Raw genomic sequence first — 18,131 nt, 5'->3', positions numbered from 1 at the left:
TAGCCGCATCTTTGCAGCGGTGAAGGAGCGGTGTATTCACCGCTCCTATACCGCTCCTACCCATTGAAATCAATGGGACACCGCGGCAATACCGCCGGCAAAGCGCCGCTGCAGCGGCGCTTTGCGGGCGGGTTTAACCCCTTTTCGGCCGCTAGCGGGGGTTAAAACCACCCCGCTAGCGCCCGCACACCGCCGCTAAAAATAGCGGCGCTTTACCGCCGACGCTGCTCCCGCCCCAGTGTGAAAGCAGCCTAAATGAAGTTAGGTGTGTACTGACTCTGATTTAACATGAATTTGAATGCAATTGCTTAATTCTGAACACCGCTACATCCCCCGTTATAGAAAAGGGTGTGCACTCTTATGCAAACACATTTTAGATTTTTATTTTTACTCCCCCCCCCCAAAGTTGTTTGTTCAACTGAACAATTTATAGGTCACATTAAAAAAAAAAAAAAAAAAAAAAAAAAAGGTGAAAACATGTCTGAAATGATTGATCTTTGTCTCTTGACACCACAGAAACCCGACATCTTAACAGGGGAGTTTAGACTTTATATCCACCATAGCTGTTGGCAAATAACTCATGTAAACCATTTAAACACAGGAGACAAAATAAACTTAATGAAGCCTTTATTATTAAAAAGAAAAATAAATATTGCAGAAACATTTACAAATCAAACATACAAGGTGACAGACATTGAAAAGTTATGTTGCCCAGCTGTCAGACACGTATAATTTAATTGCCTTGTTACAATATTTAAATATAAAGTAAGCACTTGCTAGCTAGGTTGTTGTAATACTGCCCAAAGCACATAGCTGCGTTATGGAGAGAGTACTGTCGTGGTTAATCGGATATGATGGCAGAGGACAGGAATGGGCTACAGCTTTCCTTCGACACCCCGTCCTGTCCGAGTTGGAAAGACAACTGGAATGCCTGAGACCGCCTAATTCTCTTCTACAGATATGACACAGTGCTTGTCTACACATGAAACACAGGATTAACTGTCATAACACAGAATCGCGCTTCAAATAACGAAGCCATTAATGGAAAGAATGCTTGCATTCAACAAGCAAGAGTCAGCAAGATATGTACTAGCTGAATTTGTTCCTGTTTATATGACCAGGCCTCCCATCTACTGCTCACAAATATTCATGCCACCATATTTTCAACTACATTCTGCATAGGAAAATAAGAGGGCCATTAAAAACACTTTGGCTTTGTAGTAAACTTGACGCAAAGGAGGGTTTTGCATTATGAAGGGTCTAGCGTACATCATGAAAAATAAAAAATAAAAAGTGGGTGTATGCAAGGATTAAGGCCTGGTCCACACCTATGCAGTTTGCATATTCCAGGTGCATTGTGTTTTTTAATACACGTCCCTGGCCCTTTTCATAAAATGCAGACGTGAACAGGACCCATAGCAAACCATGTCTGTCAAATGGGCTGTAGTGGGTTTCTGCAAAAAAACTTAAAGCACAAAAAATAAAAATGCATAGGTGTACCAGGCCTTAAAAAGGAACCGTTCAGAATTGAAATATGAAGGTTCTAGTGTCTTTATTCCATGTAAAGTTTGTGTCCATTAGATCAGCTCAAAACTTGACCCTTCAGAACTATGACAGCTGACATTGTCACCTTTGTTTTAAAGAGGCAAACTCAAGCACATCTTTATGGTTTGCCAAATCACTGTGTTGGTGTAAGCTTTAATAGATCAGATTCCCATTTCTAGTTCCAGGTCAGTGGCATTCTATGCAAGGAGGATCGGCTCACACTTATACGTTTAAGTTTTTTTGCAGAAACGCACTACAGTTCATTTAACATAGTTTTCTATGGGACATGTTCACATCCGCTTTTTTTCAGCTACTGCATTTTTGGAAAGGGTCAGGGACTTGAAAGCAAAGAGGTGCGTTTTTGGTTCAATAGAGAAGTGGCAGAAAAAGCATGTTGTGCTTTTTTGCAGTGATTTGTTTTTTTTTTTAAGTGGAGTTCTACCCAAAAGTGGAATGTCCACTCATTTGCGCGCCCCCCCCCCCCCCCGTTGTCACAGCAAATGACATCAGTGGCTCTGCACCCTCGGCCACCATTGGGCCAGTAGGGACCCGGTGTTGAGCTGTAATGCCAGGTTCGCTTACTGGCAATAGTGGCGGCAGTGCCCAACAGCTGATGAAAGCAGACATTGCTGGACTCCAGGACAAGCGTGTCCCATAAAAAAAAAAAAAAAAAAAAAAAGTGTGCAAAAAGCAGCTCAAAAGCAAACTGCATAGGTGTGAACAAAGCCTAAAGCAGGGCAACAACCCATCATTCACATTTGGTGGGGTCGGCAAGGGCAGCTCCTAAAAAATTTCAAAGCCAACGGGTCACTTGAATATAGAACTATGCAACAAGTATAGGCCATTATCCAAAGATATGCAAATAAAGTGTGGAATGATATTTGTAGCATGCAGTTCTGTCAACTAAAAAACCACACAACTTTTCCCAGCCTAAATGGCGCAACTGGCAAATTTAAATTTCTATACAAACATGAATATTTTTGAATACACATTTGTGAATTATTATTTAAGCTGTTAATAAGGAAGCCTCATCATTTTGGTGGTTATTTAAGATGTAAATGTAGACTCCATCCAAATCCTATTTGCATGACCACATAGCCGAACAGAGGACAGGTTGTAATACAAGTGTCAGTTGTACAGTATGCACAAGCTAACCCAATAGACCTTTAAACACACTAAAACCTTCATAAACATGCAGAGGAAAAAAAAAAAGTAAAGAACACACAACAGCACAGTGGCTGCCCACCCCTTGCCTCCTAGAAATGATAGGTCCTCAACCCTTTATAAGCAGAATGGTCACACATGGCCGACAAGAAATTAAGGTTTTTATACAATTGTGTTAGATGAGGATGTTTAAGCAAGAGACGTTTGAATTAACCATTTTAATAATGCACTCCAAGTCAGGGAGATCAAATGCAATTGAAACCAGACTCCAGCCCATATACATTTTTTTCTGACTTGACGTTGGGGACAAGTGTGGGAATGGTTAAAGCCAGTTGTAACTCTTGACCACTCCAAAGTTTTGGTTGGAGTTGGACTTTAAATGCCTACTCCTTTTCCAGAGACCCGGGAGGGACATGACCGACATGGATGAATGTGTAGCACCTTCTTAGTTTTAAGTGTCATAAAGTGACCTGTCTGCCCATTACGTTTCAATAGCTGGTTCATTCCCAGTTTAAAGAACAGCTAAACATATCTTAAAATAAACTATCACATTAAAAAGCTAGGTCATTAAAAAAAAAAAAAAGTACCATGTACTATCTAGCCTACGCAGCTGTGCAAGAACGTTATACAAATGGGAAAACCAAGAGAACTTCCCAAAAATGTCTTTAGAAGATCCCAATGGACCACCATAGTCACGTTTAGAAGAGTCAAAGGATCACATTCCAGAGTGCAAACAGCATCACTAGAGTCAGCATTGAGTAAGCATGGTACTCTTATTTTGGCCAAGAATGCAAAGAGAAATAGGTGAAATTCAAGGTTGAGCGATCATTTTCAAGAGATGATATTCCCCCCCCCCCATCCATCTATACATTCCAATCACTTTTGGGGGGTTGGTTTGGCGTGGCTTCCTTCCAAACAGCATCTGTGGAAATAACCCAGCTTTGCGCTCTAACATGCTGCATCCTCGAGTACCAATTGTAAAGAAAATCCTTTTCAACTTGGCTTTACCCAAAATCAAATTCCTCAGAGCTCCCTTCATGGATCCTTCACTAAATCTTCATAGAAACCTCAGCTAAGATGCCTCACATTATGCTGCAGCTTTTAGCTTTGTCCTTTCTTAAGTCTGTGGCCACTGCAGTCAGCTCTGGTCTGCTGGGCATGTGGGAAATTCTCTTTGTGGTTCTCTGGGTTTTATTCCGTTTGAGATTTTTGTTAGACTTGTTGACGCATGCCAGCGTGGCTACATGGAAAATGTCCCTCACACTGTTCTCCGACTGTAAGGCTGAGCATTCGATGTAAGTGGCTGCTCCGATTTGCTTGGCCATATTGGCACCCTAGAAAAAAAATAAAAAAAGCCCAATTAGAAGCACTGATGGAAAAACAGGGCATGCGGCAATGAGTTTTCTAAAATTAGCAAACATTTTCTAAAAAAAATTCCATTTAAAGCTTAAGGAAACCAGTCAGTCATAAGAACATTACTACCAATGTTTGTGAAGGTTCTCGTTTATCCAGTTATGGGATAAGTAGTTATGATTAACTGAATTTGTTCTATAAAGCTAAAGATGTTTTGCAGCTTATCAAAGCCAGTTTTTTTAAAGTTGTTCTAAATACTAGACAAAAATTAATAATCTTAGGCATTAGTATTGGCCCCCTCTCACCCTCCCCCCACCCTGCTTTTTACTCATTTATACCTCATTTGATCAAGGGCTGCTCATGTCTGCAGCTCTTCTCCCCTCACTTCCTTGTCTTGACTTTGCTAGGGCACTGGGGCAGTAAATTTGGGGGGGCTCAGCAGTGGGGCTTGGTAACCACCATGTACATGTGCCCCCGTGGGAAACTGCTTCCCATGGGGCACTGGACAAAGGAGGAGGAGCTAGGAGTACCAGCAGGGACCCGAGGAGGTTTGGTTCCATTGTGTAGAGCAGGTAACAGACATGTTTGTATTTTTCAATTTTTCCTTTATCACTTCTGAAGAACTGGCTACAAAACATTACTGAACGAGTCCAGTTGAATGTGACCATCTACTACTAAAAGATGAAGGCTACCACTGGCAATTTTTCCCTTTTAAAAATGCTACTCGCCAGCTGGTCCTGATGACCCTTGTAACAATAGTTAGTTTTTATGCCAGACCAATAGAGTGCAACTTAATGCAAATGTACTTTTTCCAGGTTAAAAAGAAAACTTTAGGAATATGAAATAAAGATGGTTGCACTGCTGAGCTCAGCTACAGCTGCTGCCTCCAAGACCAAGCAATGGAGCAAGCAAAGATTGCTGATCGCTCAGCTCTTGGTCTTCAGTCATTAACTCTCTGCCCCTCCTGTGCCCACTGGAGTGCTGGGCTGTGGAGGGGCAGATGGCTGGCTCATGCCCTCAGTGGCTTGCTGAGGCAGCAGTCAGTCCAGGCTTCTGGGTGTATACTGACCATACGGTAGAGCTCTTTTCAGAGCCTGGGCTGCTTTGACATCAGCTGAAAACTGGTCACAGGACCGCAGAACTGCACTCTGACCCACAGGAGAAGTATGACCAAAAGAAAGGGTTAGCCATAATTCTCCAAGGACAAAAGTACTGAAGACAGGTCAGTTTATCAGCCATGTAACCAGCACGTTCAGAAGAAAAGCAGCAATATGAGCTCCCCCCCCCAAATGCAACTGAACTGTCAAATTCTTGTAACTTTACCCACATCAGTGATTAAGCCATTTTTAACCACCATATAAGTGGACCAAAATTAATTCTGTTTTAAAATATTTGCTTGAAGTTCTACTGTATGCAAACAGCAAAATAAGTATCGCCCCAACGAAGTTACTCAAGGTAATGATATAACACAAGTTACATAACATGAACTGAGAAGCAGCTCCTGAGTCACTTGACTTGCTCGTGGCCGGTATTTGAACACAACTAAATAATTGCAGAGGGTAAAACATCTGAAAAACTGCAAAAGCCTGTGATGGTAATCTTGACTTAAGCAAAAATCTAGGAGGATTTAGATTCACATTGTGACAAATCCTAACCAGCGCATGCAGACCTGTAATTACTTCACATTGCATGGACTATAATTAGCTATCTGCTGGGAACACAGGAGCGCAATCGCAAGGTACCCAGAGATAAAAGCAGTAATTGTGATATCTTGAATTTATAACAACTTGAAGCAGAGCAAATGAGCACCATGTGTAGCCTTTGGCATATCTTTGTGCAAGCTAGCATGGGGGGGGGGGGGTATATCCTGGTTGACAGCATCAGAACTACCAGATTGGGTGCTTTCACTAGGGCCTGCACGGTTAACCTCATTGCTGTACTAAGGAGACACTTATTTCACCCATATTTTTTTGGTCACGTCATTGTGCCATCTAGACAGCCAGCACTTCTAATGGCAAGAAACAGACTACTTATACGGTCCTGCATATGGTGGGCAGAGTTCCCATTCACCTTGATTCCCCCCCCTTCAATTAGTTCAACCTGCCTTTAGCAGCAACCAGAGTTCCTTCATTTCTACATTAGCAGCACAAACCATGGGAATCTGTATTCAGGACAGGTCCCTCTACCAACAGGACCAGATGATCAATAGCAAAATAAAAAAGGTCTCTGGCCATAATAAGACCAGGGCCTGGTGCTGAAAGACTTTTAGGCCTTCACTAATATAAATGTATAAGTCACTGTTGGTTAGAATGTTTGCTAAAGGAGGTTTATCTGATCTACAGACTATGCAGGATGTACAGGAAGCAGTACTAACGCAACTGACCACAAACATGTCACCAGCTGTGGAGACGAGGTGGTGTTATAGTTCTGGCACATACCTGATCATAAGACACCGGCGTCTGCCTGTGGTTCGACAGTTCCACTAGGGTTGTGAGGTCCGTTCGCAAGTCAGACTTGCAGCCAACCAGCAGCATTTTTGTATTGGGGCAGAACTCCTGAATTTCACCTTTCCACTGCAAAAGAATGTTATAGGATATCAGTACAATTTATCCAATACAGATAAGAGATACCACAAAACATGGGGGGGGGAATCTGACTATTGCAGGAAGAGTCAATTCTCTAGCACAGCCCCCCCTTCTGACACAAGACTGTCAAGAGAAGAGGGCCATTTGCTGGCCCAGCTTCCCTACCTCTTCCTTTACCACCCCACAATCTTATGCAACAGCCAGGGGAGGAGAGAAAAAAATAAATAAAAAAAAAAAAAAAAAAAAAAAAAAAAAAAAAGGGGGGAATACTATACAGCGCCACTGGTGTGATAGTTCAGGGTCTGACATCACATCAAAGACCGTAGGGCACAGCAAGGTCTAAGGGATTTTGGAGGTTTAAGTAAAAAGGAGGCAACTAACCTGTACAAAACACAATCTTATGGGACAATATTTTTTTAAATGCATGGCTGTTAACAGGTTCTAAACCACAGGGATGTTTCCACTTGTCCTCAGTAAGCCATTAGGTGGCAAGTACTGGATGTGGGCATGGACAGAGCATGGCTTTTTACCAACTTTATACTAAAGCAGGGTGGGCACAGACAAACTTGTTGAAACCACATTTTAAACACTTGCAGCCCTCTCAAATCTAGAACGGTTAAGAAAATTTAGAGCCAGTAAACTTGCCAAATTCCTTCCAAGTTGCTCTCAAGTGATCTCCTGCTTCACAATCCTTTAATTCCATGCCAATCTAGGTTGATTGCTACACCTTTAAGAGCAGAGCCATAACTGCCTGTGTGCCAACATTCAGGTTGGGCGTCAATGAATCTGGACGTGACGGGGCAGCTATTGGCCACACGTGGACTCTGTTGGGGGCAGCGCTGGAGAGCAGAAATTATTGCAGCAAAAAGTAATTCTTCAAAATAAAATAATTATGTTGAGAAAACTAGATGTAAAAAAAAAAAAAACAAAAAAAAACCCTTTGAACCAGGAGTTGGGCTTAATTAGATCAGCCTTGATCTGTTTAGACTGATTTAGTTTATACCGATACTTTCGTCTCATGTTATTTTAATTTCAGCCGAGTTTAGAACACAAAATGAGATGAAATCCGAGCAACGTACGCTTTTGACTTGCAAACTAAGGGGATGAATTGACAGCTCTGATGTAAAAGAGAGGCAGTTACCTTTTTAAGTACGCAATCCAGCGTTTCAGGACGGCTAATGTCAAAACATATTAAGACGGCATCAGAGTCCGGGTATGAGAGAGGGCGGACGTTGTCATAATAAGGAGAACCTGAAAAGACAGAATATATTTATTTATTACCACTCTAGTACATCTACACAGTGTTAGTTGCCTTGTTTCTCATCATGGTCACTAAGCTATTCTTAAAGTATATTAAGAGGTCATTCCCTTTGAATTTTGGCTAGAGTAGGGAACGGTTCACACACTTTAAAGTGAAATAAGGGCACCAAATATACAGAAACCAGTGCGTGCATCAAAGTGTGTTTTTTTGGCAAGATTAAAATCAGTTCATATTATCTGGCTGCCCAATTACTCAATGAAAAAGCTGTAGCCTAGAGGGTGGCGTTACCGCAAGAGTTCAAGCTGGGATTGAGATCTAGTTGTGAAACTCTGCAGAGGATTGGTGTCCAACGTTTACACATTCACTTCAAACCTGGAGTAAACGGGCCATCCTGGAGACGTGCGTTTTATGGGCAGACATGTAACATGATCGCTGCAGGAGAGTTTAGAGAAGATCCTGGTGATCTCATCCTGGAACATTCCACACATACTTCTCCCTTCTGTTTCAAATTACTTTAAACAAGGAAAATGTTCCAGATTTTTTTTTTGGACCTACAAATGTTATTCTAAACTTTACACAGTGTTCCAGGCCTGGCATATGCTACACAGATTCTGGGCTGCAAAATTAGAAGTATGCATCTCCTTACAGGGAAGGGGGAACATGCAACAGTTCACTTTTATTACAGGTATTTATATTGTGCTACCAAAAAACAAACAGTCTAATTTATAATAATCAGTCCAAATGTTAAAGCATGCAATACACACTATGATGTATCAAACATTCTATAAAGGTGGGTGATCCTAGGCAGTGAATTGAATGTGCACCTCACACCAACTCCCAGTGTACTGTAGGTCTTTTTTTTTTACACTTTATTTATTTTGTGCTGTCATTTTGCAACGCTTCACATTAGTCCCTGCCCTTAAGAAGTTCACCATTTAAAGATCCCTTAGGGCCTATATTTGGTGTGAATTCGCTGCAAATCAGCACTGCATCAAAATCAAAACCTGTTCATGCAAACTGACGAGTATGTTGACTTTAATGACACCCCACAATCAGTTTGCAAAATGCAACACAATCTGCAGAATTGGATTGTAAGGGTGTGAACACCGCTTCTGCCCCAACCACTCCTTTCCTGACCAGCATGCTCATATAAGGGACTGGATTTGTGGGTTTCCCAAAATATATACCAGGTGATGGATCTTGGGGGGACCCCTGCCAGTTTCTTCATTGTGGGGTTCCCGTCAATATCCCCAGTGCACGTCAGATCATGATGTAACTTCTGTTCAAATCAATGGGCTCATAGGGAACCACCGGTTTTGAATAAAGGCAGAGAAATGCTACTAAATGTGCTTTAACACCAATACAAAAGCTACTAAAAGCAAGTTTTCACAGCTGCTTTTTCCTGGCGTTTGTAGTGGCTTTGCAGCTTATTTTTTCTAATGCCGAGTGTCGCACCCCAAAGCATCCATATGTGTGAGATTTGTTTGTGTAAAAAATAAAGTTCTGCCACAGTACACAATAGAAAAGCATGGGTGTCCCATAGATTGCGACACCCTTTGAGGCTGTTCACAATTACTGCTGCATCAGCTGTGCAGAAGACTCAACCCTGGAAAAAAAAAAAAAAAAAAAAAAAAAAAAACACCCTACACGCCATTTACTAGTAAATCAAGATAAGCCCAGCGCCAACTTCAATCAGCAATGCAAGCCTCCAACTGCAAGACACTTTCTATTGCGCAACAAGCCCAGAAGGAAAACGTCATCTGGAACTGGATTGAGCTGAACAGAAACAATGAACGCCATGTGCCATTTTTCACAAGCCTCACCCAATAGGCAGGGACTCTTCGCTCGCATACCTGCCTGCTGAAGTCACAGCAGATTCATCCCAGCCGAACCATATATGTACAGCTTGTATGGCTGCTCCCTGCACTCAGCTATGGCATAAGATGGTATGTGTGTCATGCTAATTACGGAGCGGTCTACAGGCTCTTATACCTGCATTTATGGCTGCTGCTTGTTTTATGTGAAATACACTCAGGCAGGTCTGTGTTAGGCACCACTAATGATGGGATTTGAAAGTATCTAGTGAAAACCGGTTCTCTTTAGAAAACTACATTCTTTAACAATTCATCCAGCAAACCTGCTTTGTGGTTACAGATATCAAGCGTCTGCAAACTCCCTAAAGGGTCAGTTTGCTACATTTCAAAGGGTGGGCAGATTGGCCAGTAAGTAGAAAACCCCATCAATGGGAGTCCATCTCAGGCTTGGCAGTCAAAAAAAAAAAAATATTTTAATAAAATTTGGTCAGTAGGAGGAATAGTGCCCCATTATAGGTATTAGTGGCAGGAACAGTGCTCCATCATTGGGGTCAGTGGAGGGATAAACAACCACCCCACAATGGTGAGGCATGTCTATTTTTGGCGTCTGTGGAAGCAAGTGCTCTATCATTGGGTCAGTGGGAGAGAATGGTGCCTCACCGTTGGTCTCAATAGGACTAGTGCCTCAAGGGCTGGACAAAGGCAAACCAAGCACCACATCTGGCCCTCAGGTCGCAGTTGAGACCACTGACCTAGGAAGGGATTGTGTACATGGCCATAAAAGCACTAATTTTTTGCATATTTCCCCACCAGGGAACCTACAGGTGCTGCATATAGTCATCTATAGAAGTCAATGTCTGTACATGGCTAGACACATGTATACAAATGCCTCAAGCCCCCAAGGAGCTTACAATCTAAAAGTCTCCACTTGATGTACCAAGGCCTTTGATAGGAGCCAAAATACCCCCAGCAGCAGGTCTTTGGAGTGTGAAAGGAAACCAGTGAGCATGAGGAAAATCCATGCAAGCTTGTTGGATCTAATGGCCCCAATATTGCAAGGCAGAATCAATAGCCACCAAGCCACAGTACTTAGGGTGTGTCATAGGGTCCCCTCTTGAACCTTCCGACAGCCTGGGGAGGTGCACGAGGCTCTTGACAAGGGCCAGGCTCCCCTGGGTCCACCTAGTCATAAGGCCCAGTGGGCCCTGCTCCTGACACTCAGCCAAAGCCAGCCAATAAGTACTAGATGAAGGGCTCAACTGAAGAGAATCACTGGGTGTATGTCTGTCTGATGCCCATCACTAATCTCTATAACTGATGGAGTAGTGACCACACTATGCTAAAATATTCTGATCTTCCTACAGTTCATATGCAAACCCTATCGAGTTAGAGCTTTTTTTTTTTTTAAATTATAATACTTTAATGTGTGGCCATCTTATTTGGCCAGTTGACAAGCACATAGCACAGAGTTTCATTTATGTGCAGCATTTGCATAATTGTGTTTATCGCATTGTCATTTCACTGTCATACCGACATCCTGTAGGAACGTTCCCAGTTGTACCATTAGTCATCTGGCTGATGTAATGAAATGCAAGGTGTGCATGATAGAATTCAGTGTTAATTGTGAGCTTGTTATGCTCCAAATCAACATCTGATCTGTATAGAACTGGTTCCCCTGGGTGGGCTGGTTAAACTCATTCAGACTTTCCCTGTCCTCGATCTGTAATGGCACTCACAGCCAGTGACAGGTGCTAGGACCCAGGGCAATCCCATCTACACATCATAGCCATTAGGGCCCAAAGGCAACTGAAGATTTAACACATCAATCATGCTGTCCAATGATCTCGAACACTCGGCTTTGGGAAGGGAGGCTGGGTTGCTGATTGAAAGATGTGCAAAGTGTGCAATTTAATGAAAATGCAACAGACAAAGCTAATAAAAAAAAACAGCACAAAGGATCCCTGAAGCCAAAAAACACCCTTCACTTTATTCCTTCAAAATTAGAAGCATTTTCCAATTTAACCAGATTTAGGTAAAAAGTCTTTAAACTGCTGAACTCCAGCTGGGGCTCATTCACACCAGAAGCTGAACTAAAAACACCCGACCGCTGGTTAAGCCATGCCAATGTGCCAATTCCAGTGCATTATGCGGTTTACTCCTTTGTTAGAACTGTATTGTAATGTCAGACATTTTTCTGTTCTATTTTCTGCAGTGGAGAGTTGCAATGGTTAACAGAAAACAATGCACTTAAAAAAGGGAAAAAATATAAAATGTAATTGTGTATGCAGTGGTAACAGATTTTTGGTTTACATTTACTTTAAAAAGGTTATCCAATCTCTAAATGGATGACGGTTTGCTAAAGCACTATGTATTGTTAACCACTGTCTTCCTCCCCCAGTTTAAATATTATAAGAAAAACACTTTTAAAAATTGGATTCATATCAGAGTTGTAAAGGCAGAAGACCATCTTGATGCATTCGCTGTAGCAGACCCCCCCCCCCCCAATTACCTAAGTGCCTCTACAACAATGTCCACAATCCCCTCAGCCATCTAAGACACTCCCAATTGGCTGAGACAGAGCAGCGGCACCATTGTCTCCCGCAGCCATCATTCAGCCAATCAGGAGAGGGGCAGGGCTCCATGGATTCAGATCTGTCTTGGGTGACCCCTGTAGCAAGCTGCTGGCTGAGGGGCACTCAAATGAGGGAGGAGCTAGGAGCAGCAGAGAGGGACCCAAGAAGAAGAGGATCCAGGCTGCTTTGTGCCAAACTACAGAGGTGGCAAGTAATTTTAGTTAAACCTTTAATCACTTTAAGATTGTAGGATTTTAGTGATTGGGTTCATCAAAAAAAAAAAAAAAAAAGAATAAATATAATTGTGTTACATGCACTGTAAGTGGAGGAGCGTGAACGTAGTGAAGTTGGACCATGCTCGTGTCTATTGATGGCTGTTGCCAAGACACAGATGTATGAAGATTCACCAAAAAGGTTGGGTGTACGGAAAATATCAAGTCAGTCTTCAATTTGTTGATCATAGATAACTTAAAACCAGACAAAAAAAAAAAAAAAAAAGTAGGACGGATACGTGTGGATAATATTCCAGAACACGCAGTTGTATAAAGTGCTGGCAGGATTCCAGCAACAATGGTTAAGTTTTCTTCATAGTTTACAAATATTGAAGTTAAACAGGTAGAACGGGATTAAACATTTTCAAATACTTTACTATGATGATTCAAAAAACACTTTTCCAGCCAAATTCGAAGCTACCAACCAGAAAATGCTAGTCTCGGATACGCCAAAGATCTCCTGGCTAGAAATCTTGAGTTTTAGGAATTCTCACCGATCTGCTCTATAAAACCCATAATATATATGTGTTATAGGCAAGGAAAGCTTGTATGTTCATAGCATTTGTATGAGCTCCTGAAGTCACATGTCTGGGCCTTAGACTACCAGAACGCACCCTCTCGTCCCTCAGGTGAGTGCAGGCTATGCTCTTACACTATGCCATTGTTGACATGGATCCTCTGCCTCTCCCATCCATCACATTGAATTCTGGGATATGCAATTTCATTGCTTGGCACTGAAATAGTCCAAGAGTGTACACAGCTGGGAAAAAAGCCCCAGGACCTTTTTTCCTTCCACCGACACCAAGACAATTTCTGTTCCAGGCCCACTTAAGTTTGAAGGACAGTAGTCTGGCACTTTGGTTAGAAGTGTTGGCGACACCTGCCCTAGAGGAACCCTTAAAATAGGGTCAGGTCTCCTTGGAACCCCTGCTTAAAACCAAGTCATTGAGGTCAATGGGAAAAATGTTGGCGGCTAGTAGGATGAATGCCAGTTAGAAGGTCACACACGGTGTCATGCAGCTGTCTTTAAAGTGATGTTGGGTCACAAATGGCAAGCAACACCCCTGAACCCATTCATCCCACCCAGAGTACCCCATCAAAATTCACATGAAGTCGACCAGCCCAAGATGGATTCCGATTCTGCACTTTGAACCTTATGACATGTTATTGAATAGGATTGAATGTCTTTAAATGAGTACAATAAAGCATGTTAAACATTAAAAATGGCACCACACAATGCACGAGTCAATAGTTGGTCTGCATGTAAGCCTGCTTCCCAATTCATTAAAAATGCATGTTTAGATTTTCCTTTGAACATGCCATTAAATTAATAAGACATCTAGTTAAAAGACTGTCTCAATCATGACCAAAGCTCTGCTCTAAATTAAGAAGCTGATTTACTATAACTATACACCGAACACCCGCCCCCCCCCCACCCCCCCTGCTTCTTCCTGGAGCCAACTGCAACAGCCAATCAGATAGACAACCGAGCTGAACGGACACAAGCAGGAAAGTAAACATATCGCTATAGACACAGGCCTTTTATAATAAACCACAAGGAATCGCAAACAGCCCACTAGTAAACACCATATCCGAGTTCAGCCAAAGGGCAGTCAATGGAATTCATTTTGAGAAAACAGCCCATTGTGGAGGAATCTCTTCTCCAAACACAGATTACCAAAATGTATCAAAAACAGGACATACTACATGGAACAAAAATGAGCTTCACACATGGCTTCTTCCCACATCAGGAACAGATTAAGCTCACACCAGGCCTAGGACCACCAGATTTCTCCTACCACCACCACCTGCTGGTGAAACTCTGCACTGCAGTGTGACTTATAAAATGATGCTCCGAGAGCCATTATAAAATGAAAGGTCAGGTGCCGTCTAAGACAGCAGGGAGATGGGTTTTATACTGTTGTAGAAGGCCCATTATGTTACACAGTTAAGGGGGTTAAAAACCATGCATCATTTTATATTTAACTTGAATTACCCATTTAAGCTATAGAAATTTTTTAAACAAAGCAGCAAAAAAAACTAAATTCTGACATTTAAAAACAACTGGAGCCAGAACACTTTACAGAGTGCAGAAGGCATAGAACCTGTATCAAGTTTTTGTAGCAGCATTCACCACCATTGAATATTTCCCTCTACTTCCAATCAGGACAGGAAATGGTGGGTAATCTCTCTGGAGGGGACAGACTGCAACAAAAGGCTTACAGAAAAAAAACTAAAAACCCAAACACCACTCCTTTATGGCCCAAGTGACTACTACTCCGCTCATATCTTGCCCAGCAGTCACAACAACAAGAACCATTTTAACAGAATGTGTTAATGTAAAACTTTCAGAAGGAATGTGTCCTTAAAGCGATGCAAATTTCACATTAATTCAACAAATCATGTGATATAACTGCCAATTGGCTGCTATGGGTACCAACAGACCACATAAAATCAGCTTCCAAGCTTAGTGCCTGTATAAATGCAACACACATGTTTCATGGGACACACTGATTGGTTCCATAGACGAGGCTCTTGGAATGCAGCCATGGTCAGAGGGAAGTGGAATTTTCTGGTAATGATCCCCAGCTTTGGTTAGCATCGCTGTCATGTAGCAACATCAGGCTTTGATGTGAATGCAGATAGAGCCTATGATCAATGAATTGTCTGGGGGGGGGAATGAAGGCGCTAAACATTCCCGGATGAAACAAAAACATTTTAGTTGCAGCAAAACTCTATTAAGCAATTATGAGTTGCTTAATTGGATGTGTTGAGTTTTTTGTAACCAAATGATACTTCAAAATAGTTTGAGTTGGTATAGACATAACACCATCCACACACCTATTGGTCAGAAGAAACAGAAGAAGTTTTTCAAGGTTTGTCTAAAAAAAAAAATTACTCATACTAAGGATCCTTTGCAGACAGAAAGACCAACCTCTGGAAATGGAAGGAAGGTTTTGTCCAATATTTGTTCACACTCACATATTTCAAGAAACACAAGGCCCACATGCCAAATGCCACCCACCAGGCTTGTTATGTGGCCCTCACACCCAGTTTTTTTTTAGCCAGAACCAGATTCTGCCACCGCCGATTCTCACCCTCTGCTCCCCTATGCCACTTATAAACCCAGACTTGTTTTAAAAGGGGCAGCTTTGCTCTTAGCAGACCCTAGAGCTAACAGACCTCCTGGGGGGGGGGGGTTGCACTCCCATAGATCTTGCACTCTGTACATGGTGTAACACTCCTGAACTCTGCACATAGCACACCGCAGATACAACTGGCCCTTTGAAGGCAAAAATTTATGGTTGATGTGGGCCACAATGAAATTGAGGAGGAGTTTGACACTTCGGCACTACCTCTACCATCTTCAGATAATGGGGTGGGGGGGGGATCTTTAACCAGTCTGACAAGCACACACACACAGACTTATAGATATAGGTGGCCCAACCTCTTCAGGGTGAAAGCTCTGAGGAGGAACGCCAATATGTTCACACTGAACATTTGATTTTTTACCACAAAAAGCAGTCAAAGGGTCCCCTGAAGATGAATCTACAGAATTTATAAAGCGCCAACAGTTTGCACAAGACTTTGCAAAGTTAAGGGAGACAGAAAGTTACAATACCAGAGCATTAGACGGTCCCAATTGTGAGAGCTTAAAATCTAAAGGGGAGGGACAGACATGGTCGCAGTGACTTTGTGGTTTGCACTTCTGCCTTGTAGCACTGGAGACCTCAGTGTAAGTCCTGGTCAGGATAGTATCTTTATGCAGTTTGCATGTTCTCCAGGTTCTTGTGTGGGTTTCTTTTCACATGCTAAAGGCTGGAAGGATATTTTACTAAGTGCACCCATATGGCGGCATCACCATGTGCCCCACCAGCACATGCCAACTTCTAGTTTTAAAAACGGACCTGGAAAGACCACCATCGTAAGGATTTTCAGCCAGCAGGTGACTGCAAATGAGGGAACCCATCCCCTCCCCCCCAACTGTGCCTTTATAGTCTGACAGACAACCCTGCCATCAGAATACACCGGTAAGTGCTGCAAAGATCCTGCAGGGCAGTTGTACAGAAGTTTATTGCTAGATTGACTTCTCTACAAGTCACCCTGCCCATACAAGGATTGAAATTTGGCTGATCCCTGCTGGACAGGCCAATTATGGATCCATACATGTCCAGCTTTAGATTTGTTTACATCTCATCTAATCAAAGTTTGTGCTCCACTGCATGTAGTATGACCAGGAACAGGGAGAACCATTGTTTCCATGTGCCCTGGTCACACCATACATGTGCAGATGAACACAGTGCAACAGAAAAAAAGGTGTGAGCAAACCCCTAGTATTGTTCCAAGTCCTCTGGGTAGACTACATACCAATGTCATGGAAAGGACAAGATTGAAAGGTTCTTTAGTCCAGTTCTAGGATGACAGCCCTGGTCTAGAGACACTAAATAGCTGAAAGGATGATGGGAGAAAAAAGGTGCGTTGATTACAGCAACTCGTAAACATAAGAGGAACATTCTTATGTGGGCCCTCTGACCTCATGGGCCTGGGTCAGTTGCCCACTCAGCAGTTGCTCCCTGGGTCATGCAACTGATGTTTCTCAACACCATTAGGAATGAACTGCATGTGGTGTAGCTCAATCTTCCTTCCAAGAGATTTCATAACACTGGCCAGGACCACACAACCACCACAGTTTACACAGGGACCAGGAAATGGTTTCTGTGGAATGTCACAAACAGAACTGCAGAATATACATCATAGCTGCTGAACAATGCAAGCCTCTTTATGGTCGCTAGACAGAGGGCCCCTACATGTCCTAGCAGGGAAGGCTTGCACAACCCCACTCTTGGAAGCCCGCCAGGTATTCTGGGAGCCCAACATATTTTGGCAGATCTTTTTAATCATTTCCACGCTTTGCTAGAAGCTTCCATCCCAGTACAAAGGAGCTGAAGATAGCAATTTTTTTTTAATTAAAAACGCAATATCCTTCTACATATAAACGTAGGTTTTTTTAACAAAAAAAAAAAAAAAAATTGTGAAGTATAAAGCCGCACTAATTCTCTGCACACAAATTGGACAGAGAATCAAATGTTTACTGAGCCTTTGAAGGCAAACGGTTCAAAAAGCGGTTTCTCAAACGACGGGAAGAGCTTGCGTCTGGAATCCACCGTCTGACAAGGATTTTGTCTTGTTGGGTCAGGGCGACAGTAATTGCAAACAGTTCACACAAAGTTGGGAACGCTAATAAGAGCCTAGCCAACATTGCTTTTAAAATATAAGCCGCCCTGCCACTTGAGAGGACAACCTAAATCAGGGAGATTTGCTGGATTTAAATAGCACTCGGAAAAATTGTTGTATGTATACAATGACAAAGTATATCCACCCGTTACAGCAGTGGCCTTTATGTGAGCACAACAGTATGCAATATGACCTGGTTATATGCAAGCAGGGTGGATATAAAGCCATTTTAAAAAGTTTTGGATTTAAAATCAATTTCTCAACACAAAAAAAAAAAAAAAAAAAAAAACGCTTGGTGTAAAAAAAGTTTTCTATTTAAGATTCATAAA

The 18,131-nt window shown here is 42.3% G+C and overlaps 1 protein-coding gene across 1 annotated transcript in view; it reads right to left on the bottom strand.

The window, feature by feature from the left end:
* Window positions 1–610: 610 nt before the first annotated feature.
* The window catches only part of RND3 (Rho family GTPase 3), a 34,703-nt gene continuing 17,182 nt past the window's right edge, over window positions 611–18,131 (bottom strand). Inside the window, exons 3-5 of the mRNA XM_077447726.1 lie at window positions 7,789–7,898; window positions 6,501–6,635; window positions 611–4,043 (exon numbers count right to left, since the gene is read on the bottom strand). Coding sequence (XP_077303852.1) covers window positions 3,792–4,043; window positions 6,501–6,635; window positions 7,789–7,898 — 497 coding nt within the window. The 3' untranslated portion in view covers window positions 611–3,791. The remainder of the gene's footprint in view (window positions 4,044–6,500; window positions 6,636–7,788; window positions 7,899–18,131) is intronic.

This window comes from Lithobates pipiens, unplaced genomic scaffold (genome assembly GCF_037356315.1).
Source record: "Lithobates pipiens isolate NorthernLeopardFrog02 unplaced genomic scaffold, aLitPip1_a1.2 Scaffold_22, whole genome shotgun sequence".
NCBI classification, from domain to species: Eukaryota; Metazoa; Chordata; class Amphibia; order Anura; family Ranidae; genus Lithobates; species Lithobates pipiens.
This window is presented reverse-complemented; position numbering and strand designations above follow the sequence as displayed.